A 25740-nucleotide genomic window follows, 5' to 3' on the forward strand; every position below is an offset into this window, starting at 1 on the left:
CACCCCGCTAATTTGAGCAGAATTGTGTAATCCAATGAATTTAATTGATCCGCATATTGCTGCTGATCAAACGCATGCGGAATCCGCAATTTCTATCCGGTCATGTGTGACCGGTCAAATGGTAGATCGCTAACTTTTTATCACGTGACTGGGGACCGCTCAACGAGGCCACCAGTCACTGCTTCAAGCTCTCGGCGACTGTTGGTGACCAGGAGCAAGGAGATTTACAATTTCTTGGGCTCCCCGGCTCTTGCACATGTCCGACATTTTGCCGGTTGGCTCATGTACAAATGCCAGAAAGGTCCATGGAGGATGACCGCATCAGGGTTCAAATGCGGAGGCCCCCGAGTATATGTTTCATCTCCTCTCACCGATCGCATCGGTGAGGAGAGATGAAACTTCCACTTTCTTTAAAACTTTTACGTGATCGCCATTATCGCATACCACGGCCCCCCGTGATATCGCCAGGTTCTCTGCTACCTTTAGTAGCCAGGAGCAGGGAGATTTTAAATTTCCCGGGCAATCCTTGACTTTTGCGTATGCGTCCGCCATCATTCTGACAGGTGCATACGCCGAAGTTGAGGTAAGGTCTGCAGTTAAAGACCCCATCAGGGGACAAATCCGGGGACCTTGAGTATGTAATTTCATTTTCCCTCATGGATACGATCTGTAAGGGGAGATGAAACTTTAAATTTTTTATTTTCACTTTTCCGTGATTGCCGTTATCCATTGGATAGCGGAGATCACAGGCAGGGGACAGCTCACCGCGGTCCCCGGTGACATCTCCTGCCTCCCGGCCTTGTGCGCATGCGGCTGACGTAATGACGCCTGGCGTGCATGTGCAGAAGGCCGGCGTAAGGTCCTGCATCAGAAAATAACAAACAATGTTGCAGCAGCATCACCAGCCTTGAAGGTAGGTGATTCATCTCCAGCCTACCTTCAAGGCTGATGATGCTGCTACAGCATTGTTATTTTCTGGTTGAGAGGGAGCTGGGATGGGTAGTATCTGTAAATGATATGCACGAAAATTGCTCACTTCTCGCTAAATTCTTGCTCAGCGCTTAATGTTCTAAGTAAAACACCGAGTGGGGAGCGTTTAGACGGAGCAAAAAGTAAGCAAACCAGCGACTTATTTTTCTATTGGTTGAAACTGCGTGACAAACGGAAAGTAAAAAAAATAGTGCACGATGGCTTTTCATTTAGACGATTCATTTAGATGATTATTGTGCGCTTTCATTCGTTTGAACGAATTTTGCGCAATAAATGTTCCATGTGAATGGGGCATAAACTGTGTTAAGCAGAATTGCCCTGTGTGTGGCACAACGAATGGCCATGAATTAGTGATTTGCTCACATTCTTACCACATGAAAATTAAAGGATTTATGGCTGCCCTTCCGTGAGTGCAGCGACATTTGCTGTACTATATATTACAGCGTACCGTAGGTTGACCATGGCCTGAGGTGAACGGCAGCCTGTATTCTGTTGGCCAGCACACAGGACAAATGAACGTAGAGATTGGACAGCAGACACTCGAAAAAATATCTTAAAAAATCTTGAAGGTTTCTTGAGACCACTCCAGATGTACAAAGAGGAGGTACGGTTCCCCCTAGAAGCCCTTCTTCAGGCCAGAGAGATAATGAAGCCCCGACCGGAGTCACTGTGGGTAAAGGCACATTGATTTCTGTGTCCATCACTCTTGTTATGGATTATTTCTTTTCATGTATGGGACAATTTTGATCATATATGAAAGAAAGATACTGGCAGAGAGACACCGTCCACTTGTTGGTTACCTCCGATGTGTCCATAGGTCCCCATGCACTCTGCCTATGCAAAAAAGACTGTCATTCGTTTGGCAAATGAGAATCGTTTGATTCTACTTCAGTGTAAAAAGAGGGAAAACTCCGACTCCGCAGCTCTGGTCAAAGGTAAAGTTGACCTAGAGAGCAAGATATGAACATGCGAAGTCAGAGTGAGGGGTAATGCTTGTTATTGTCTCTGGGTCATGTGGTTCAAATGGGGGATGTCCATATACCATAATAAAGCCTATAGTAGGTGGTTATCAAGGTAAGACAACCCCTTTAAGGAATGGCTATGTGAAGGTAATGGTTCAGCTCTCACTCTTATGTAGACATTTCATGTCCCTGTTGGCCATGGAAAAGTAAGCTGACACCACATGCTTAAAAAAAGCCGCCTAACTAAAAATCTGTCCTTTTTTTGTCCCTAGCAACCAATAACAGCACAGCTTTCATTTTACCTCAGCAATATAAGAAACGAAAGCTGCGCTGTGATTGGTTGCTACGGGCAAAAAAAGACAGCTTTCATAAGAGTGCGGTGCCGGCCTACTTTTCTGTTGCCCACTCCGTACATATCCTACAACCAGAGATTAGCGCACGATAAAATGTATAAACATAATTAGCCCCTTTCGGGAAGCCGTAGGCCTACTTTTTTTTTTAGAGTGTTTCATTGGGAAAAGGGAATAATGGTTTGCTCGAAAACCCCAAACGTATGAATGAAGTTAAGTGCCATTTAACAAGGTGCTAAAGGCTTTTACAGGAGCGGCGAGCCGTCGCACCGCATGTTTTTACTAGAGCCTGGCACGGGGTTTTATTGATTCTTGGCCTGGCAGTGCCCTGAAGTCAGTCAGCCTTGTGGTTAGCTCTACAAGATAAGCGGCGGATATCAGTTGTCTTGAGAAACAAAGACATTTATTTAGCTGGGCGAGCGCGTTCCAATGTCAATACTCCCCACACGAGCTTCTGGTCGTCTCTGTAAATGGCTGGTGATGAGTAACATTTCACAAGGTGTGTGGAGAAGTGACTCCGCTGGCAGCGGCTGCCTCTGGATGACGGACGGGTTTCAGCGCCACGCTTGTGGTGTTTGGCTTCAGCTGAAGTGTGAACTATTGTTTTTGCTATTGGAAAATACAAAATAAAACGGGCAAATCTGTTCACACATTGTATTCTATGGGTTAACTAATCTAATAATTATATATCCCCACGTCGTGACTTTTATCATCTATCCAAAGGTCCTCTTAAGGCCCATGTACACACACAGACAATCTTTCAAACGATTGAATGATTGACAGTTTTAGCGATCGTTTTGCATTAGGTGTTAATGGACACTAATGTCCGTTAACACTTTATCAGCTTCATTTGCGTGTAAAAGGTCCTCCGGGAGCTGTTTGCAGAGCACAGCATGTGGTCTGAGCTCTACCCACAGCTCCATTTCTCTTGCACGGGCTGTCGGCAGAATAAAATGTAATCTCCAACCCCCTGTGCAGAACACAGCATGCGGTCTCTGTTACCTCTCTCTTGCTGAATGATGGATGTTAAGCTCACCTTAAAATTATCGTTCAGCCGAAGAGTGAACGATGGCAGTGTTTACACGCAACGATTATCGCTCATATACCATAGTTTGAACGAATCTTGAGGAGTGATTTTTGCGTGTAAATGGGCCTTTAGACCCTCTTTTATCACCTCTTAGACCCATATCGATCCCTAAAACAGTACCCCCGTGTCTCCTTCTCACTGTTATGGTTTTATCGTGCCCCCCCCCCATGCATATTAGCCTATTACTCCCCACTTCTACACAAGCTAACCTAAACAAACAATGACCGTGAACCAGCCAAACCAAATAACCAATCACCGTTAACCAGCCAAACCAAATAACCAATCACCGGGAATCGGCCAACCCGAATAATCAATCACTGGGAATGAGTAAATCCAAACAACCAATCAGGTTGCGAATGGTGTGCATTTGGCAAGTAATATAAATATATGCTCCCCGCCATCCCCATGATCGAGCATGCATTTGACTTTTTCCATCAGCCCCATTGAAATGAATCGACCAGCGGCCACTCCTTTCAACCTCTACGTCACTGCGGAGTGAGGAGAAGGGGGACATGGGATCCCGGTTATTGGGATTGGTGAGGCTCTCGGTGGTGAGACCCCCCATCGGTCAGAATTTTATTACCCATCCTACGGATAAAGTGATAAAAGTCACTTGGTATTGCATGCACTTGAAATGAACGAAAACATGGTGTGCAATACTAAGTCTGGTCACTGCAGTGTGAATGGCGCTGTCTGCTTTCTTCATAGATCAACTGAGTACATTGGGCAAGAGGAAAAAATAATTGCCGGGGGCCTTGGCGATGAATCCCTGCTGATCCACTCAATGACCTGTACATCAATCGTTTACAACTGGACAACCCCTTTAGCTTGAGAATCCCGAGAACTTTTTTTTGGGGGGGGGTTGGAAAACTTAGCAACCCTAGTTCCATCAGATTCCCTTTTTTAAAGGTGGATTACCGGTCTGCTATGCAGTTTTATCCTATTGGTCAGAGGGATCTGTTGAGCTTCCATCTTGGTATGTTAAAGAATCCGTCCAAATGTAAATCTTTGCAGTCAGTGATAGGAGCCTCACCAAGCTTCCTGTTTGTTCTCGTCACAGAGCATGCGGAAGTTGAAAGAACCCGAACGTGGAGCTCATTGCGCCACCTACTAACTCCAAACTGTCACTAAAGACTTGTGTGAAGCCAGCAGTAACTTGTAGAGCGGGTGCAGACAGCTCCTTCCCAAAGCAGTGCTACTACTAATGAGCACGACATGCACATCTTCATGTTACTCCTCGCAGAACTGTCATTAGTGACAAACAGTGCCGCTTATTAATTACAAGCAGAAACAGCTAAAGTGTTACAGAACAGCCCGTCCGAATAGTTGTGGTGGTGCGGATTGTAACTCGCTGCATATATGGTCATGCCCTGAGAATGTACTGTGGTCATGCCCCGGGAATGTTCCACTACAGAACTGGGTAAATGTAGTCAGCACCATCAATCAATCTTTATGATGTCACATGCCTTAAGTACACTGGAAGAAACTAGAAAAACTCCACTTTCGTATTAAAACGGCAATTGTATATGATTGTTTGCTAAAGGATACATCGCCTATCAACTACAGCCTGCGTCCCTAGCAACCAGTCCAACTCTGCTTCTGACGCTGATCTGGGCAGAAAAATGGGTCCGGAAGAATTAAAAACACACATTTCCTTATCTCTTGATATGTTGATAACAGTTGACAAATAATTGACGAAAATAAGACAGTGTCTTATATTAATTTTTGTTTAACTTTTTTACATGTATAGCTGCCTGGACACTATTTAAATTGACTTTTTTTAATTAACTGTTAGCAGGGATTAATTTTGGAGTAGGGCTTATATTTCAAGCATCCTCAAAAAGCCTGAAAAATCATTTTGCATCCTCAAAAATTCTGGAAAATCATGCTATGTCTTATTTTCAGGGGATGTTTTACTTTCAGGGAAACAGGGTATATGCATGAAGAGAATTTTCTCATGCAGACTTTTTTAAAACTTTTTGTTGGGAAGAAGCAAAACCTTTTCTGCTTCTGTAAGCTGTTATCTTCTATAGGATTGTTTCTTCCATTAAGGACACGGCCCTTTTTTTTCCCATTCTTGGTTTCTCCCTCCCCCAAAAATCGTAACTTTTTTTTTTTTTTATTGCGAGATGAGTTTTGTTTTTTTAATGGTATTATTTAATATGACCGGAAAAGGAAAAAAAGGAACAATTTCGCCTAAATACTCTCAAATTTCTTGCGAGCGGGGAAAAATCTGTTGCACAGCCGAACGTTTCAAAAAGATAATATTAATAGGATAATCCATGAATTTCATTATAAGCAACTCGAACTTTATAAAAGAAAGTCACAAGTGGGGTACAAAGTTCCCAAGCATTTCAGGCACTTAATGCGCTCGTAGGCGCGGTTGTTGCCCGTCCACACTATGCTAATATAGCCCATTGATTTCTATTGGACCACCCATACCAGCGTGAATCGCAGCGTGCACTGTATTGGCATGTAATACGCGCACACACACGCTGAGATCATGTGAAGGTTTCTAAAAATCTACGATGAAAGTGTCGTGCTGCCCACTTAGATTTTATCACACCGGGTGATATACAATCACTAGAGATGAGCGCGCATACTCGGAAAAGCACTACTCGCTCGAGTAATTTGCTTTATCCGAGTATCGCTGTGCTCGTCCCTGAAGATTCGGGTGCCGGCACGGAGCGGGGAGCTGCAGGGGAGAGCGGGGAGGAACGGAGGGGAGATCTTTCTCTCCCTCTCTCCCGCCCGCTCTCCCCTGCTCCCCGCTGCGACTCACCTGTCAGCCGCAGCGGCACCCGAATCTTCAGGGACGAGCACAGCAATACTCGGATAAAGCAAATTACTCGAGCGAGTAGTGCTTTTCCGAGTACGCTCGCTCATCTCTAACAATCACCATCTCAGAATTACAATGTAATTACATTTTTAATTGTAGTTACAGATTACTGCTCTGTTGGTGGATCAACTAACATATCTACCATTGGACAATGATCCTACTGGTCAGTACACACATAAGAATACTTATACAAGATGGCGTAGCGCTAGGAGTCCTTACACCTATTGAATGACAGTCCCACTATACCTATACTTTACGCGTTGGGTGGTCTACCTCCTCCCTTGCACCCCATTATGTTGGGTAGTAACACGCTGGGCAAGAGGCTCAGCAATGACTTGATTGGCTCTTACAGCCTCTCGTCTGGTGCCTTCCCTACAAGATGGTCGGGACGTCTTGAAAAATCTTAACCTGGTGTGGGCTTGAAAAAATATATTTGGGTTAGTTGGGACATGGCCTCTCTCTACACATGTATTCCTCAGGAAGCCGTTCAATATCATATGCGTGAGTATAGCACGTACACACGAGTTACAAGAATACATCTTGGAAGTTTTACACTTCCTGATGACTCAGAATTACTTTGTTTAATAACTCCTTTTTTTTTTTACAGAAAATGGGCTTTTCAATGGGGGCTAAGCATTCGCCCTAAGTGGCTAGCCAGTAATGTCCCGTTGGGCAAAGGAGGTGCTTTCTTCTAGTGAGAATCCATTTGTGTGCGCTATCTTCTGGTGCGGCAGGTATATTGATTACTTGCGGTTTATCTGGCAGGGTGATGTGCCTGCCATACCCGAATTCATCAGATCCTATTATCCAGGTTTGTGCATTCTGCACTTTATTCACAATCTTGCACTTCTTCCCCGGGTGATGTAATGCTTCCACACATAGGAAACCCATAGTGGGTAACACTATCCTGAGAGCCACCAGCAATCACCCCGGCACACTACTAGGGCCATGCCATGAAATTGTAGTACTAACCATAAATTTTGATGAGGAATCTTGTAAGGCAGTTTCCTACTTGCGTAAACGGGGGTATCCATCTTGGATTAGTAATAAGGCCAAGCAGGAAGTTGCACAATAGTCAAGAAGAAAAGCAGAATATTGGGAATAACCATGTGGGACCCACCATGATACTCCAATATAGCAAGCCATTTCCACAGATCAAACAAATAGTGCCCAGATACTTGCCAATGGTATATGGTGAACAGGGAATACTAGAACAGGGATACAGAACTGTATCCAGAAGGGCACCTACCATTGGAGATGTGATATCCTCAAGTATCGTATCCTATTTATGGTATAAGATGGTAATTTTATATTATTTTATATACCCCCGTGTGCTAAAATCTATGTCAAGCGGCTCGACGCATAAATTTAAATGTAGATTTTTAGAACAAGTAAATGATATTACAAACCATATGCAGGATGATACCAAGTTTGTAATGTTTCATAACTACAGATGAGCGAGTATACTCGCTAAGGCACATTACTCGAGCGAGTAGTGCCTTAGCCGAGTATCTCCCCGCTAGTCTCTAAAGATTCGGGGGCTGGCGCGGGTGACAGGTGAGTTGCGGCGGGGAGTGAGGGAGAGAGACATCTCCCCCCCGCCGGCCCCCGAATCTTTAGAGACGAGCGGGGAGATACTTGGCTAAGGCACTACTCGCTCAAGTAATGTACCCTAGCGAGTATACTCGCTCATCTCTATTCATAACATTTCACTGATGAACATAACTGTGACCATCGCACACATGGGTATGGATTTGGAAGATTCTAACCCAACTTAATGAGTTTACTAATGAGAGTTAAAGTACTTGAATGTGGTTGTTGCAGACCGGACGCACAAAGGAAATCTCTGAAACCTTCCCCGTATAAGTTTGATATGTCTCATTTGTCAGATGATGTGATATCTAAGTTTGTATTGGTTATGCATGTATATTTCTGGAGGTCACTTTTACCATGTTTGAGGCATGACTAAGGGTGCGTGAAGCACCTGAAATGCGCTGGAAACTTTATACCCCACTTGTGACTTTCTTGTCTGAAGTTCAAGTTGCTATGATAAAGTTCACAGGTTATTTCATTTCCCGGGTGAAGCTGGACTACTACTTGTATATGGTATATTAAAGAGTACAAAAAAATACTGAAATGGAAAAACAATGCAATTTTGCCTTTTTTTTTTTTTGGGTGAATGTGTCTTGTTTTTACAGCGTATGCACTGTGGCAAAAATCACATGATCACTTTATTCTGCGGGTCAGTACGATTACTACGATACCAAATTTATATATATTCATCTGCTGTACTACTGTAGTTTTAAAAATAATAGAATGTCTTTAAAGGGAACCAGATTAGGGTGCTGCTCCCAAAGTAACAGGGTATGAGAGAGGAGTGCGAGCCAGGGGATGGATATATATATATATATATATATATCTATCCACCCACCAGTGAAGCTTGTGCGTGGTCTGAAAAATCTGCCTCTCTCTCCCCCCCCCCCCCCCCCCCCCGCTGTGCGCAAGCTCTCTCATAGGCGTGTATTGAAGAGCACATACACGGCAGTCTGAAAAAAATCAGATATTCAGACCACGCACAGTCTTCACTGGCGGACAGCATTGGAATCGGGGAGTTGGTGAGTAGTGAAAAGAAAAAAAAAAATAATATATATACATTTTTTTCTTTTCACTACTCACCAACTCCCCTGTTCCAATGCTGTCCGCCAGTGAAGACTGTGCGTGGTCTGATTATCTGATACTTTTCAGATTGCCATGTATGTGCTATCCAATACACGCCTATGAGATGATAATATATATATATATATATAATATATACACACACATCCATACACACATCCCCCGATTCCCGTCACCTTCTGGAACAGCACCATAACTTAGTTGTGACAGGTTCGTTTTAAATAAAAATGTCTGTCATCATAGTCTAACAGCCATAACTCCCCCCCCCCCCCCCCCCCGACAATGTTCACTATATAGGATAAATAATTCGCTATTTTCATAGATTAGACTTTTTTGGATGTGATGATATCAAATATGTTTTAAGGTTTTTTATTTTTTTATTATAAATGCAGGAAAAGAAAGGGTTAAAAATGTAATATTCTTTTATTTTTTACAATAGTAAAAATAAGTAAACTTTTTTTTTTTTTTTTTAAATCCCTGTTGGGGACTTGAACTTGCGTTTGTTTGGTTATACCATATACTGCAATACTTCAAGATTATCATAATGGGTAGAAGTACATGGCAGCCCTAGATGCCTTCATTAGGCCTCCAGCTGCCACTAAACCAGATGGCGCCTCTCGTTGTCATTGTGAAGTGGGGTCGATCGGGGCAATCAAATGCTGCTGTCAGAATTGACAGCAACATGTAAAGGGTTAACAGCTGCGATCTGCGTGTACGCTTATTGCAGCTGTTGCAGCCAAGTGTCGGCTGTCAGGCAGCTGACACTGGCAGTGTATGGAGCATGCTCACTCCATACAATCCCTGTGCACCCAGGACGGACGTATACAAGGGGTTTACAGGTCTTACAAATGAATGACCTATCCACAAGCCAGTAGGGATCCCATAGGAGTGAATGGGAGCTCTACCTACAATACCAGGCCTGCACAGTGTACGGACCGATCTGCTTCCTGCTCCATGCAGGGTGACTGCAGGCCTGGCGAATGACTGACCGGCTGCAGATCCCTGCTTATCAGCTATTGATTACTTATCCTGTGGATAGGTCATCATTTTTTTTAAGACCTGGAAATCCCCTAAGAAGGAGCAGATATCCTGTATATACAGAGACATAAGAGCAGGAGAATGGAAAGTGTCAGAGGCAGCCAAAAATGGAACATGAGTCACCACTGACTAAACTAGGAGGTTTTCCGGTCAGAGTACAGGCCTTCCTGTCACCAGTCGCTCTTTGGCTTACACATCATGGAAATGCTTACGGTGTTCCAAAAAATAGTCTTAATAGTATGAGTGATTTATTTATTTTCTTCTGCTTGCCATTCACGTACGTTGGTCCAGACTGTATGAGTTGAATGTGACGTTGCGCTGCTACATAGAAGTCTAAGCCCGTAGAGCTTCTAACAGAGAATGTCTCCGGCAGTTATATGGATGGACACCATGTAATACCGCATTCCCCAGTATTGGCTGCTGCAGGGAGAATGTGCGGCTGGCTGTTACTTTTTGCCCTGGTGCCTGCTTATCTGGAGTTTTTAAGCAGACTATGAAGTGCGTGGCTGATAATTTTTTTTTCTAGTAGGTCCAGCTATCATCAGAAGACTCTGAAACTGTGCTTTATGTATCTATCCATATAAAACATCATCTAGTTTTCACACCTGCTGCTGGAGCACACACTATAGGCTGACATTTCCTGTCGACTCATTTATTAGCTTTACTGTGTAGACTGGGGCAGAGCTGTACTGAACATCTCTAGTTATGCACGCTCTGTTTGCAGCTCCTCTACACTCAATCACTTTGTGGAGACTGTAATAATCTTATATTAATCTGTCCGTTGACTTTCCTTCATTGCCGCTGTCATAGCACGCATCCTGCTATACTGTCTATATCAGGGTCTCCCAACCTTTTCAGCCTTCGGGCACCCCCTAGGAAACAAGTGTATATGTGCTTTGGTTGCAGAATAACTATTTGTTTGTGCCACACTCATGCGGTTTTCCTGATGTCCTAGACAGGTATGGTGCGGTGTGACACAGCTGTGGGAACTCCGGATTACATATCACCTGAAGTGCTGAAGTCTCAAGGAGGAGATGGCTACTACGGACGGGAGTGTGACTGGTGGTCGGTTGGGGTCTTCCTTTTTGAGATGCTGGTTGGTAAGTGAAGAGACTAAACAATGTCCAATACATGTAAGAATAAATTGAATAAACTTTTACAAATGGCTTTAAGGAAAGATCTCGTATTGTTTTGTGTCTACCGCTCCTTTGCAGACCTGTGTGTCTCCATGGTTACAGACTACAAACAAAACCCAGTGTAGTCGGATCCTGAAGCTATGCGCTCTTTCTATTCCCTACTGAATGAAAGTTGGTAAGAACTCTGGTACTTTTACACAAGCGATTACGGGCGACTGCCATCCTGCGTTAACCTGGCATCTGACAGGGTACTGGATGAGATGTTGCTCAGTAGTTGATAGTTACTCCGTTTCATGGAACAACTAGTAAGTGATTTCTCTCTGTTTCAACGGGCAGGATGAGACTCCACAGGGTTTATAGCCTGTTACCATGGGGACACATAGGTCTGCATAATTTTTAATCAAGACTGTTTGCAAAGCTGCTTCATTTTTTATTTTAAGGGATCCTCTGGGCGTGGAGAAGCAATGATGGCCGCACCGCTTCTCTGTGTATTAGTATGCATCATTGCATACCACTTACCAGGACACTTTACCAGGCTTGTTGTCCACAATATCCCATTAGGGTGTAGCTCGAATTGTCTAACCTGGACTACAAAAATAAAACACTGCCTCTGATTGGTCGCTGTGTGCAACATGGCCGCCTCTCCAAGAAACAGGTTTTATATATATTTGTCTTGTCTTCTTATCCAAGGAGCCTTCGCCTCATATTCATACATAATAGATTACTGAGAAATCTTGGGGTGCGGGTGTACCGGATATTATCACACGTGGAAGAGATATCGATGATAGTAGATGTAAATTGCCTCCACGTGTTCTGTGTTTGTGGAGTTGGTTAGGTCCATATGGTCCGGCTTTATTCTGCATACATATGTTTCTATGTAGATTTTATTCATTCCACTGTAATACTCTGCGTATTATATTACGCTCCCACAATATTCAGATTTCCTGTGGTTTACTGTTATCTGCTATTTGATCTTCCCGAGTTACTGACCTAGAGGTGGTTATTAATGTAAAGTCAGCTCTCTGTATGTGTAGCCTCTAATGTGAACCCGAGCGCTGCGTAGAAGAATGGCCGTTGTCATGTAACGGCGATCTGTTGTATACCGATTCAAATAATAGATTGTGGGAAAGGAAACATTCCCCATCGGTTTGATTTACTTGTATGTACTGCTGGGCCGCCTGTCTGCACCTGGCAGACCTAGGCACGTGCCGGATGGGATTGATCTGATCCTCCTTCTGTGAAATTATTTGTTTCTATGTCTTCAAGATTTGGATACAATTCACTATCACAGCGGCACTACAGGAAGCCGACTACTGACTGCTCTGCCGTCCGGCTCTTTCTCTATTACTTAGGTTGTGTGATGATGACAGTGCGTCTCTTACAAAGTTCCACATTATTCTGGCCAGAAGAGCCCAAGGTAGAGGATGGAGGACACCATGGCTGGGAGTTTTTGTAATTCATTTTTTCTATTGTCACAATGGGGCCTATAAATGACTCGGCAGGTACAGCGGGGCCAATAAATGACTCGTCAGGTGCGGCGGGGCCAATAAATGACTCGTCAGGTGCGGCGGGGCCAATAAATGACTCGCCAGGTGCGGCGGGGCCAATAAATGACTCGCCAGGTGCGGCGGGGCCAATAAATGACTCGCCAGGTGCGGCGGGGCCAATAAATGACTCGCCAGGTGCGGCGGGGCCAATAAATGACTCGCCAGGTGCGGCGGGGCCAATAAGTGACTCGCCAGGTGCGGCGGGGCCAATAAATGACTCGCCAGGTGCGGCGGGGCCAATAAATGACTCGCCAGGTGCGGCGGGGCCAATAAATGACTCGCCAGGTGCGGCGGGGCCAATAAATGACTCGCCAGGTGCGGCGGGGCCAATAAGTGACTCGCCAGGTGCGGCGGGGCCAATAAATGACTCGCCAGGTGCGGCGGGGCCAATAAATGACTCGCCAGGTGCGGCGGGGCCAATAAATGACTCGCCAGGTGCGGCGGGGCCAATAAATGACTCGCCAGGTGCGGCGGGGCCAATAAGTGACTCGCCAGGTGCGGCGGGGCCAATAAGTGACTCGCCAGGTGCGGCGGGGCCAATAAGTGACTCGCCAGGTGCGGCGGGGCCAATAAGTGACTCGCCAGGTGCGGCGGGGCCAATAAGTGACTCGCCAGGTGCGGCGGGGCCAATAAGTGACTCGCCAGGTGCGGCGGGGCCAATAAGTGACTCGCCAGGTGCGGCGGGGCCAATAAGTGACTCGCCAGGTGCGGCGGGGCCAATAAGTGACTCGCCAGGTGCGGCGGGGCCAATAAGTGACTCGCCAGGTGCGGCGGGGCCAATAAGTGACTCGCCAGGTGCGGCGGGGCCTACAAGTGACTCGGCAGGTGCGGCGGGGCCTACAAGTGACTCGGCAGGTGCGGCGGGGCCTACAAGTGACTCGGCAGGTGCGGCGGGGCCTACAAGTGACTCGGCAGGTGCGGCGGGGCCTACAAGTGACTCGGCAGGTGCGGCGGGGCCTACAAATGACTCGGCAGGTGCGGCGGGGCCTACAAATGACTCGGCAGGTGCGGCGGGGCCTACAAATGACTCGGCAGGTGCGGCGGGGCCTACAAATGACTCGGCAGGTGCGGCGGGGCCTACAAATGACTCGGCAGGTGCGGCGGGGCCTACAAATGACTCGTCAGGTGCGGCGGGGCCTACAAATGACTCGGCAGGTGCGGCGGGGCCTACAAATGACTCGGCAGGTGCGGCGGGGCCTACAAATGACTCGGCAGGTGCGGCGGGGCCTACAAATGACTCGGCAGGTGCGGCGGGGCCTACAAATGACTCGGCAGGTGCGGCGGGGCCTACAAATGACTCGGCAGGTGCGGCGGGGCCTACAAATGACTCGGCAGGTGCGGCGGGGCCTACAAATGACTCGGCAGGTGCGGCGGGGCCTACAAATGACTCGGCAGGTGCGGCGGGGCCTACAAATGACTCGGCAGGTGCGGCGGGGCCTACAAATGACTCGGCAGGTGCGGCGGGGCCTACAAATGACTCGGCAGGTGCGGCGGGGACAACAAATGACTCGGCAGGTGCGGCGGGGCCAACAAATGACTCGTCAGGTGCGGCGGGGCCAACAAATGACTCGTCAGGTGCGGCGGGGCCAACAAATGACTCGTCAGGTGCAGGGGGGGCCAACAAATGACTCGTCAGGTGCAGGGGGGGCCTATAAATGACTCGTCAGGTGCAGGGGGGCCTATAAATGACTCGTCAGGTGCAGGGGGGCCCTTTAAATGACTCGGCTGGTACGCCGGGGCCCGTAAATGGCTCGGCTGGTACGCCGGGGCCAGTAAATGGCTCGGCTGGTACGCCGGGGCATCTTTTATGCAGCACCAAAAACTATTGGTTGTTGGCAGCGCATCACTCTGTGTAAACAGGGATGTGCTGACGAGAACCGAGGCACTGCATGTCCATGAACGATCATTTAGGCACATACTGTAGTAATGATTGCTCCATGTAAATTGGGTTGGGCACACTGATCGACCTGCAAAAATGTCAGTCAGGGCTTTTACCCACTAGCTGTGATATCGCTGTGTTTTTTTCAATGGGACTTTTTAATGTTAAAATCGCATCACACAAAAATTGCAAATGCACAAACTTGCGATTGTTGTGTAATGCAATTTAAACTTTAGAAAGTCCCATTAGAAAAAAAGCAGCGTTTAACCCCCCCCCCAAAAAAAAAAGCCATAGTGGGTAAAAGCCCTTAGTACTCGTTCTGGCTGAAAATTTGACAGCGTAAAAGCCCGTTGATGCTTGCAGGACAGTTCCTTATTTAACCCCCCTTAAGGACCAGGGTGTTTTGGTCCTAAAGGACCAGACACTTTTTAGAGAATTTACCCATGTGGTGGTTTTACTGCCCTATTTTTTTTTCTTTAACTACCAAAATTATTTTTGCCGCATTTTTCCCCCCCTCATGACATGGGCCTCATGTCCATAGGCTGGTCGAATTCCGCACGTGGGAGTCCACAACCGAATCTGACCCTGACTGCGGCGGAGGACCCTGCTTACCTGTCCAGGTCTTCCTTTTTCTGTCCTACGGATGTGTGTGGAGCTGCCGGCCGATGCACATGCGCAGTACATTATTATTAATTTTTTGTAAAATTTTTTTTTTCAAGTTTCTGCTTTCCCGCGGAATCTGCAGCCCGTCTGCAGTGTCAGCTGCAGTCAGCTGTGGGTCGGATGGCTTCCATTGTCTTCCGTAGGAAAATGGAGCATGCTGCAATATTTTTTCATCCGCAAGCGGAAACCGCAATTGGATTCCGCTTGTTTGCATGAAGAATCTTTTTTGCATCGCATGCTTTGGAGGATTACTGCTGCAGAATCCGAAGGCAGACGCCCACTCTGGATTGCGCAGCAAAAATCCGCCCATGTGCATTGGGCCTAAGAGGGATTTCTTAGTGATATTTGCAGTTGTGAGTTGCCTTTCATGAATCAGCAGGCTGAGCATGAGCAATGCCGCTTAGATAGCGCGTGATGTGCAAAACATTTCCCATTAAAATCTGCAAAAGGGCCTTTACTGTTATGTTTGTCATCGCAGATCAGTTTCATGCAGCTTGTACCAAAATTGGATGGGCACCACCAAAGAATACAGAACGGGTGCGAAAGGATGTGCGCAAAACCACAAACTACCATACAGAGAAAAGCACATCCAAAAGTGCAACGCACACCCTAAATTATAAAATATAAATATATCTTTATAGGAATCGCAAAAACAGAATAAGGGGACACGGATTAAAAAGAAAATGTACAAAACATACTAAAAATCTAAGTGTGCGAATCGCTCACTGCAGGAAAACTGACCAATATCAATAAACATCAGCACTAATGTGAGCAGAGCAGAAAGATGATAAGGCTGTAACATAAAGGATTTGATCAAAAGGCCACAGAGTATCCTAATAAAGCAGAAAGACCAAATCCCAGCCTAAGTAATGTGGTGATAGACAAAAGGCTAAAAACGCAGCAGAGTGCATGTGCAGCACCCAGGGTCAAATCTTTGGTGAGGGAGACGGTGGGGAACACAATGGTGGGTCACGATGGCTCTGCTGTCTTCCTTCGTCACTTCCTAAAACGCTTTCGTCACTTCCTAAAACGCGGTCTGTCCCAGCAGCATGGGAGGGTAAAAGCTAGTAGCTGCGCCAGCAGAGAAATGATAACTTAACTGTTCACGTGACGCCAGTGCCTCTTTCCAGTAACGAGTCAACAAAGTCAAATAACGAGTCTGCAGTCAAAGTGTAGTTTTAAAACCAGAGGCACATGTTTTTACTGGATGTTTCCAACTTTGATTTTCCAAGTACATTACTGCAACAGTCTCAAGTACAATACTGCTGGCACTTTTTCCTTTCACCACCTACTGACACACTTGCGTTAGACAAACACTCTTCTCCCGAGTTACAGGCGTTGTCAGTCTTCGTTATCTGATGGAAGGTTCTGGGGAGAGCACTCCTGACATGGAGAGACCAACACAGGTCCTTTCTTACATTTCACGCCCTTTCCTTGCTGATCTAGCAACATTCGTGGGGAAAAACATTCACGCCAGACTTGTCCTCTGACTTGCAGTAGCGGAGTCGGTACTGTCCCTCTACTCCGTAGTTAAGCAGGGGAGTGTATAGCATTCTCCGCCGACTCCTACTCCAAGAACTGATCCTCACTTCAGGTCCCCTGAGGGGATGCATCTCAAAGCTAAATAAGACGAGTCTGGGCCTAACCCAGACAGAAGTGTCGGAGCCTCAGCTTCCTGCTCACATGTCCTCCGACTACATCTTTCCTTTTGCCTCTCTTCTCACCAACCAGTTCCGCCCCAACCGCTCTATCAATCACATCACACAGAGTAGGTTAGGGAGACAGTCACGCAGACACCACCAAGATTGGCGACACTAACACAAGACATTGATCCCGAAAGGTCACCACAAATGTTACAAAAACCAATGACCACATAAACACACACAAATGCACAAGGATAAATCCATGTGGGATAGACGGGCACAGAACTAGAGGGACCCTAAACGTGGACCACTACACATGCAAGCCAGTGCTTAAAGGGGTTGTCCCGCGAAACAAAGTTGGGGTATACACTTCTGTATGGCCATATTAATGCACTTTGTAATATACATTGTGCATTAATTATGAGCCAAACAGAAGTTATTCACTTACCTGTTCCGTTGCTAGCGTCCTCGTCTCCATGGTGCCGTCTAATTTTCAGCGTCTAATCGTCCGATTAGACGCGCTTGCGCAGTCCGGTCTTCTCCCTGGTTAATGGGGCTGCTCGTGCCGGAGAGCGGCTCCTCGTAGCTCCGCCCCGTCACGTGCCGATTCCAGACAATCAGGAGGCTGGAATCGGCAATGGACCGCACAGAAGACCTGCGGTCCACCGAGGGTGAAAATCCCGGCGGCCATCTTCGCAAGGTATGTAAGAAGTCACCGGAGCGCGGGGATTCGGGTAAGTACTATCCGTTTTTTTCTTTAAACCCCTGCATTGGGTTTGTCTCGCGCCGAACGGGGGGGCTATTGAAAAAAAAAACAAAAAACGTTTCGGCGCAGGACAACCCCTTTAACCCATTAAGGACCAAGCACTGTAAATTTACGTTGCTTTGTCCTGGGCTTGAGGGTGCATTCACACGAACGTATATCGGCTCGGTTTTCACGCCGAGCCGATATACGTTGTCCTCTGGTGCAGAGGGGGGAGGATGGAAGAGCCAGGGCCACGAACTGAGGCTCCCGCCCCCTCTCTGCCTCCTCTCCGCCCCTCTGCATTATTTGCAATGGGGAGAGGCGGGACGGGGGCGGGGCCAATTCATGGACTTTAGCCCCGCCCCCGTCCCGCCTCCTCTCATTGCAAATAGTGCAGAGGGGCGGAGAGGAGGCAGAGAGGGGGCGGGAGCCTCAGTTCCTGGCCCTGGCTCTTCCATCCTCCCCCCTCTGCACCCGAGGACAACGTATATCGGCTCGGCGTGAAAACCGAGCCGATATACGTTCGTGTGAATGCACCCTGAATCCCAGCTGCTAGTAAAAAAACGGTGGTGGTGGTGGGGGGGGGGGGGGTGATTAAAGCACCTGCTTTTGCAGTCAATCAGAGACAGGTCGAGTTGTCAGCTGTTAGTCACAGCTGATAACCAGGAGGAGGAAAAAGTGTTTTTTAACCCCTTCTGCCTCTTCCTTTCTTTAGTACATAGCACTCAATGAGCGCTATGTACTAAAGAGTGAAAGTGGAAGTGTTTCTTCCACTACATGAGCCTGTGGTTATGTGACTGCCGGGATTCCCTGGCACAGCAGAGCTATAGGGTTCCAGCAGACCCTGATCAGCTATGTCAGTGACTATTGTCACTACAGGGGATGTTTTTCCGTTTAACCGAGGCTTTTATGAATGCTTTAGCTACAGTAGAAAAATGTCAAATAAAAAAAAAAAGGCCATGTGAATGTCCCCCAGAGGTTTTATATGATGCCATGGGGGACATAGATAGTAAAAAAAAATGATTGCATAAAGAAGTAAAACAAAATGACTGTACAGAATAATATATATATATATGAAAGAAAATAGCCGAAAGCCGACGTCAACCAAAACCATCGCCATTCCCATACTTTATTTTAGTGCAAAAAATAAATATAACTATAAATGTTAGTCTTTTTTTTTTTTTTACACCCAATAAAACTAGATAACGGAAAAAGGTCAGTGAAAAAGATTTTAAAAAATTAGCCCTATATGTATATTTTATCAGTTTGTGGTGCGTTGCAATTTTGGATGTGCTTTCCTCTATGGTATTTTGCAGTGTCACACAGCTTTCCCAGGATTCTGAGTGGTAAATCTCCCCAGTTATGTAATGCTGCTCATCCTGTTGCTGCATAACTAGCACACTTATCCATTGACGATGATAGAGAAGCAACATCTGAGGCACCTCCAATGGCACCCAGCTTTCCCAGGAGCCGATATTTTTCCATATGAGGACGGTTCTGGGACTCTGCTGTAGTACTTGATTTTAGGACACTAATCTTTGTTTTCCTTTTTAATATTCATCTTAGTGTTGTTCTCCTACTTTTTCTCACTTTAAGGGGACACTCCATTCTATGCGGACTCCCTGGTTGGAACCTATAGCAAAATTATGGATCACAAGAATTCCTTAAACTTTCCAGAAGATGTGGAAATTTCTAAACATGCCAAGAACCTCATCTGTGCCTTCTTAACAGACAGGTAGGTTGTAAACCTGAAAATAATGCATGCCTACCACAGATGGGTGCAGCGACTTTCAAAGGAATTCTATGTATATAATATATATTATGGAATTACTTCAAGGCATTGTGCCTGAACCCCGGGGGAAGGTGGGTCGGGGGCATGAACTCGGGATACAGATGCCTGTTGCTCCTCCTGTGGCTTTTCAGAATAAATGCACTTCGAAGTTTGACACGGGAGTAGCTGGACATAAGTACTGATCAGTGGGGGTTGGCTGCTGAGACCCCTACTAATCGCTGGAACGAGGGCCAACAGTACTCACTTGAGTGCTATTCCCCATTGGCTGTTTTCACAGCTTTTCGGCTCCTCCTGGCAGCTGAAGACTGCCTCATAGAAGTCTATAGAAAGCGCCGTCCACTTCTATGAGGTCGTCTTCAGCTGTCAGAAGGAGCCGAAAAGTTACGAGAACAGCCAACGGTAAATAGCGCTCCAGGAGGACTGTAGCCCCCTCGTTATAGCGGTCAGCAGAGGGACTGATCACTACGGCCAGGTCTCTATTACATGTCAAAAGTTAGCTGAAAGTGCAACTTGTCTTTAAAGTGATCCTCTGGTCCAGAAACAAAGATGGCCGCACCAGCTTCTCGGACCTCCTGGTGCACACTGTGTATTAGTATGCATTATTAGTCTAAGACACTATACTCCTGCTCTGATTGATCAGTGCTGTACACATGACCAGTGCTGGCCAGTCAGAGCAGCCGTAGTCTCTTAGACCACCAATACATACTACTGCACAGTGTGCATCCTGCAGTCAGAGAAGCGGGTCGGCCATATTTGGCCAGGACTGGAGGGTCACTTTAAATAAGTTTTTCTTAAATTCCTCTATCGATTTTTGCCATCACCACGTCCTCAGGCAAAGAGTTCCACAGTGAACCGTGGTAATGAGACATGTTATATTGTCAATCGGAGGTTGTTAAATGGGGAGATTATTGGCTGATGTAAAAGGGCTTTTACAAAGATGGAAAAATAAAGTTATTGTGTTCAGAATGTGGAGATTAAAACAATAAAATGCGTCCTTTAGTCCCAGAAGAGCTGCATTCTTAAACGGATTGTTCAGGATTAGAAAAGCAGGGCTGCTCTTTTCTAAAAAACAGTGCCTCCTCTGCTTATGGGTTGTGTATGGTATTGCAGCTCAGGTTAATTAAAGTGAATCGGGCTAAGCTAGAATACCATGGACAAGTATAGAGCAGCCTTGTTTTCCTAATCCTAGACACCCCCTTTTAGGTCTGTCCAGGACTAGAAAAAAGGGTGTATTGTGTTTTCAGGAACAGCGCCAACATGTGTCCACAGGCTGTGTTTGGTATTGCAGCTCATAACCTTTCAAGTGAATGGACCAATTACTAGGCACAGCCCATGGCGCTGTTCTTGGAAACACAGCGGACCCTTTTTTTTATCTAGTCATGGACAATCCCTTTAAGGCAAAGTTCCTCCTTTGAACCATTGACTGTCCACAAGTGTAGATTTTGTAGAATGTCGGCGTACCAGCAAATTGTTACTGACAGATGGTATTGTAGAAGTGAAACGGCACTTATTTTTGTCAGTGTGGAAGGAGTTTCAAAAATCATTATTTTTAGAATTCGTTTTCCCTATAAAGGCGGGTTCCAATCTTCTCTGGTCTTCATTTTCATGTAGACCTGGAAGAGGAAGGTTTCTCATCCAGCAAGCTGCCTCCCAGCAAAGCAAGCTAGCTATGAACCCCAAGCTTTTGTTCTGATTCATACACTTCTACAACTTTCATAGTGTTGTATGGGGCAGTAGCTCCTTTCTCCCCTGCGGGCTGAGCAGGTAACTAGTGACCGATGAAGGTGCCCGTGGTTGGATGTATATTTAGCACCTGTCACATGCTGGGAGCCATGGTATCAGGAGAACCGCCAAATGACTGCTGCAGCGATCAGGTGGTAGCCGTTCGTGAAAAAACGGAAGGACGGCGGAGCTGGGGAACGAGCGGTTAAGAAATTTAGAGCTATTTTCTAAAAAAATCATCCACACTCGGCCATCCCCTTTAAGGAGTTAAAGGGCAATCTCCCAATGCCCCGTAAAGATTTGTGACATCTCTTTAATACAGAACTGGTTCGTATAAAGACACGGGACTGTTGGGCATGAACCCTTTTACAGGAGAAGCTTGAGATGAAAGCAGGACACAAGCCTAATTTAATCTGCGGGGATTACGGTAGGTAGCTGGATGTATGAAGCATCTGTGCTGTTCAGGGTTTCGTGGAAAAGAGGCGCTCTGTCCCACGCCTCGTTCCTCGCAGATAACTGAGAGTCCTGTTCTACTGAACGTCTCGGTGGCCAGTCCAAATATTTAGGTTTGGTGGGGTCCCGTAATCCAATTCCCTCCGTACAGCAGTAAGTAGTAGAGGTTCATTCCTTTCACAGTACAGCCGCAGTTTATTTACCCTACCCCTTTAAATATCACTGGCAGAATTGTCCATATGGCTGGAGGGCGGTCCGGTGAGGAAGGGGTTAAAGCATCCTGGCGCGGTTCTCCGTCGTAGCGCTTGGCAGTCCCTTTTTTTTTTCTCCAAAGGATCCTTTTCTTAATTTAAAACGCTGGCCCGTCTTCGCTGAACTTCCCGTTGAACGTCGAATCAGAGCGGAAAACTCTTTCATTCCACACGTGGCGTCTTACGAGGCAGAGGAAAAAAAATAAGAAGTTTCCCATCCCCTCTCCTCTCCCAGAAATATTAGACACATCGTAAGAGCCACGGGACCGGCCGCGGTCACAAGGACCACTGCGCAGGGATCGCCGCCGAATCGAGACCGGCCGAATTAACCCTTTCGTTTCCTTGTGTCTTCATGCCCGAGACGGACCGAGGTTTTCCTAATGTAACTCTGTTGGTTCTTCTGCTATGCATAGGGAGGTACGACTTGGGAGGAATGGTATAGAGGAAATTAAGCAGCATGCGTTTTTCAAGAACGACCAGTGGACCTGGGACAACATACGAGAAAGTGAGTAAGCAGACGGCAAAACGTGTGTTTATGTATAAATAATTGTATGGTTTTTGGAGATTTTAGGCTCGGTCACATTGGGAAAATGTATGGAATGGCCTGGAATAGTGAGTCTAAAGAGAGCGCTGCCATTTTTTCCCTATAGTTCTGTAAGCTGCGCAATTCCCCCCCCCAAAAGAAGAGATGTATTGGTGCTAGATAATAAATTCCTATGAATATGACGCCTTACCCCGGACCTCATATGTCTACGATTATAGTCCTATAAAGGCGGCACGGTGGCTCAGTGGTTAGCAGTGCTCTTCTTCGAATCTGACAAGGACAATATCTACACGGAGTTTGTATGTACCCCATGTTTACGTGTTCTTGTACAGGCCAGCTAATTCTGAGGTGACTTGAAGTAGTCATTTATATTGTAGAGAACACCGTTATTTATTAGTTTGAATACAAATCTCAGCTGCTGAAGAACCTCCTTAAAGATTATGGGGAATAGTACTGTCCATCATTGATATGAAACGCAACATCCAAAGTAGGACTCCGGCGTCTGAGGAATATGTAATGATGCTCCGCAGCAGCTGGGGCACAGAACTGTATAATACACAGCTGCTGAAGAACCTCTTTTTAAAAAGTAGATTTTCTATTCATTTACAGGAAGAGGAGAAAAAAAAAAAAAATTAAAAAAAAATAAATATATATATGTATATGTATGTATATATATATATAAATGTGTGTGTTTTGGGTCTTGTTGATCATCTTCTTCTTGGGTTTTGTTGGTCTTCAGCCCATCTGGGAGTGTCAGGTTTTTCCCAGTGAATAAGGTGTTTGTTAGGAGTCACGGACATTTAAATGTTGCACAAAGCGCCCACTATGTGCCACCTGTGAGAGCGAGGCTTGTGCCTGATTCATACCGTGTATGTATACTGCAGTATGTGCCGAGAGGCTCGTGTGCCCCATACTCCTGCATCAAACTTCATGGAAAGGCTTATTCACATGAACCTATTTACAGTACATGTTTGCAAGAAATTGCACACAGACCTGTCAGTCATTGGGGCATGTCTCTATGAAGGGCCAGTATGGGACCTTCAATGTGCGCTGTCCACGCAGATAGGACAGACCCTGATGGTGGTCTGTGCGCTGTCCGATGCAGGTTGCATCAGACACTCACCTGTGCCGCCAAAAATGTTCTGTTTTGTCAACAGAAAAATATAGTTATGATTTTTGGAAAGTGGAAAAGAAAGTTGGAAAAAGTAAAAATGTCGTTGAGACCTTGTTGATGGGGTTGGGTACGGCTGTAGGACTGTGTTGTCTTTTCTCATAACTCACGTTCCATGTATATGTCTTCTGGGTGAAGCGGCCGCCCCTGTGGTCCCGGAGCTGAGCAGCGATATCGACAGCAGTAATTTTGATGACATTGAAGATGACAAGGGCAACGTGGAGACCTTTCCCATACCGAAAGCATTTGCAGGGAACCAGCTGCCTTTTATTGGATTTACGTATTACCGGGAGAACCTGTACGTATATTGGTGGGATATTGATTCACTTTCTGTTGCCTTTAGGCCTATTTACATGTTGGTCAAGTTATGTTCTTGCTGCTGTGAGCTGGTTTCACTTCCATCACATCCTATGCTTCTGCTCTTTATCTTCTCCATATATGTCAGCCCACAGTTATCTCCCCTTTACTTTAAGAATGATTTACACGCAATGATTATCGCTCAAATTTCATGCAAGCTTCTGCTTTTGAGCGATAGCCGTTGCGTGTAAATGTGTGCCCATCGTGGACTTACTGTGCACTCTTCGTACATCACTGACTTCAGTTCAGCATAAAATCCATCGTCCCTGATGAGAGGGACCGCGCACGCTGAGTTCTCTGCTGATAACATTCTTTCAGCAGCTGTCCTGCTGGAGAACAATAGCGATGTATTTAGAGAAAAGACTGTTCTCTAAATACATGCAAATGAAGCTAGTTAGTTACTAATGGGCTGATTAGCCCATTACTAGCTAATGCAAAATGGTCACTCAAATCTGTCAGTTTCTGAGGAATTTTGAGTGATCATCTACGCGTGTCAATGGACCTTAACTTACCTCTTATCTCCTCTGCAACCACCCTGCCCCTACGTCTGGAGCTTCATTTACACAGGATGGCTGTCCACTAAACGACTGCATGAGTGCTGAGGTCAACGCTAAGGTTGTTGACGCTCGCGTAGAGCATTTAGACAGGCAGATTGCACTATTGCCAGCTTCTCACTTAGTTCGCCATATTCCATGTGAAATACTGAGCGGGGACCGTTTACACGCAGCGAGAAGTCAGCGATCCAGCAATGATTGTTACGCTGGTTGAAAGTGAGGGATAACAAAAAGTAAAGAAATAATATACAATGTTTTTTTGCATTTAGACATAACGATTATCATGCGTTTTCTTTTTACATGATAATCATCCTTGTAAATGGCCTTAGAGGGAGAATGTGATGACACTGTGCAACACCATTTTTGTAACAGATAAGCAGATAGGCGGCTTGCAGTGACTTTAGTGCGCTGAATTCAAATATCATATGGGTTTTTTTTCTGCCGTGTAAGGCCGGCTTTACACGGCCGTGACAGGCTCTGCCGCGGAATTCCGCGGCGGAGCCCATCACGGCGCCCCCCAGGGACCCCAATACTTGCGGATCCGGAGTCCTACGTCCCGCATGACGCTTCAGTGCGCATGTGCAATAGAGCGCGTGACGCGCCGGCCGCGTCATATGACACGCCCACAGCGTCACATGATGCGTCGGCCACGTCATGTGATGCGGCTAACGGTAGGCTGTGCTACAGCGGAAGATAGCGTGACGGACGGCTTCCATTGACTGCAATAGAAGCCGTACGCGCGTACACCCGCGGCAAATAGAGCATGTCGCGGGTGAGGACGGGAGATTTTATGGTCCAGAATTCTGCCGCGGAATTCCGCACCGTAAGCATTGTGCTATTAGGTTCAATAGAACCTAATAGCTGCATGCAACGAGGCGGAAATCCGTCTGTGGGAAGGAGCCCTACGGCTTTCCAGTTATGGGGAATAATGTAATCCAATTGCCGCTGTATTGTATTTTTTGGAAATCTGCCTATACAATTAATCCGGTCGGCTCGCCATTAACCTTGCTTAATAAAAAGAATAACAAAAGTGATTGATTGCGCAACTATTTCGCAATCACTGTTACACACAGTGTGCTGACTGAACACGATAAGGGTAGGTTTATGTAACATATAGGGTATATGGCGTAAACACTGCGGATCATCCACCAGTAAGTTATAATTAATGAACTGTGTTTTTACAGATTTTTCGTTTTTTGGAAATCTGCCTATACAATTATTCTAGTCGGCTCGTCAGGTCATCGGTTAGACTAAATAAAAGCATCAAAATCCTAAAACAAAAATACGTCTTTAGTATCGCTGCATCCATAAAAGTCCGATCTATCAAAGTAATGCATTATT

At 46.1% G+C, this 25740-nt stretch overlaps 1 protein-coding gene across 2 annotated transcripts in view; it reads left to right on the top strand.

Annotated features, from left to right (window-relative positions):
* Positions 1-25740, top strand: part of ROCK2 (Rho associated coiled-coil containing protein kinase 2) — a 147590-nt gene that overhangs the window by 73769 nt on the left and 48081 nt on the right. For both annotated transcript variants that reach the window (XM_066597210.1, XM_066597220.1), the window contains exons 6-9: positions 10898-11042; positions 19152-19290; positions 22187-22278; positions 23627-23786. In XM_066597210.1, coding sequence (XP_066453307.1) covers positions 10898-11042; positions 19152-19290; positions 22187-22278; positions 23627-23786 — 536 coding nt within the window. The remainder of the gene's footprint in view (positions 1-10897; positions 11043-19151; positions 19291-22186; positions 22279-23626; positions 23787-25740) is intronic.

Source organism: Eleutherodactylus coqui, chromosome 1, assembly GCF_035609145.1.
Source record: "Eleutherodactylus coqui strain aEleCoq1 chromosome 1, aEleCoq1.hap1, whole genome shotgun sequence".
Lineage (NCBI taxonomy): Eukaryota > Metazoa > Chordata > Amphibia > Anura > Eleutherodactylidae > Eleutherodactylus > Eleutherodactylus coqui.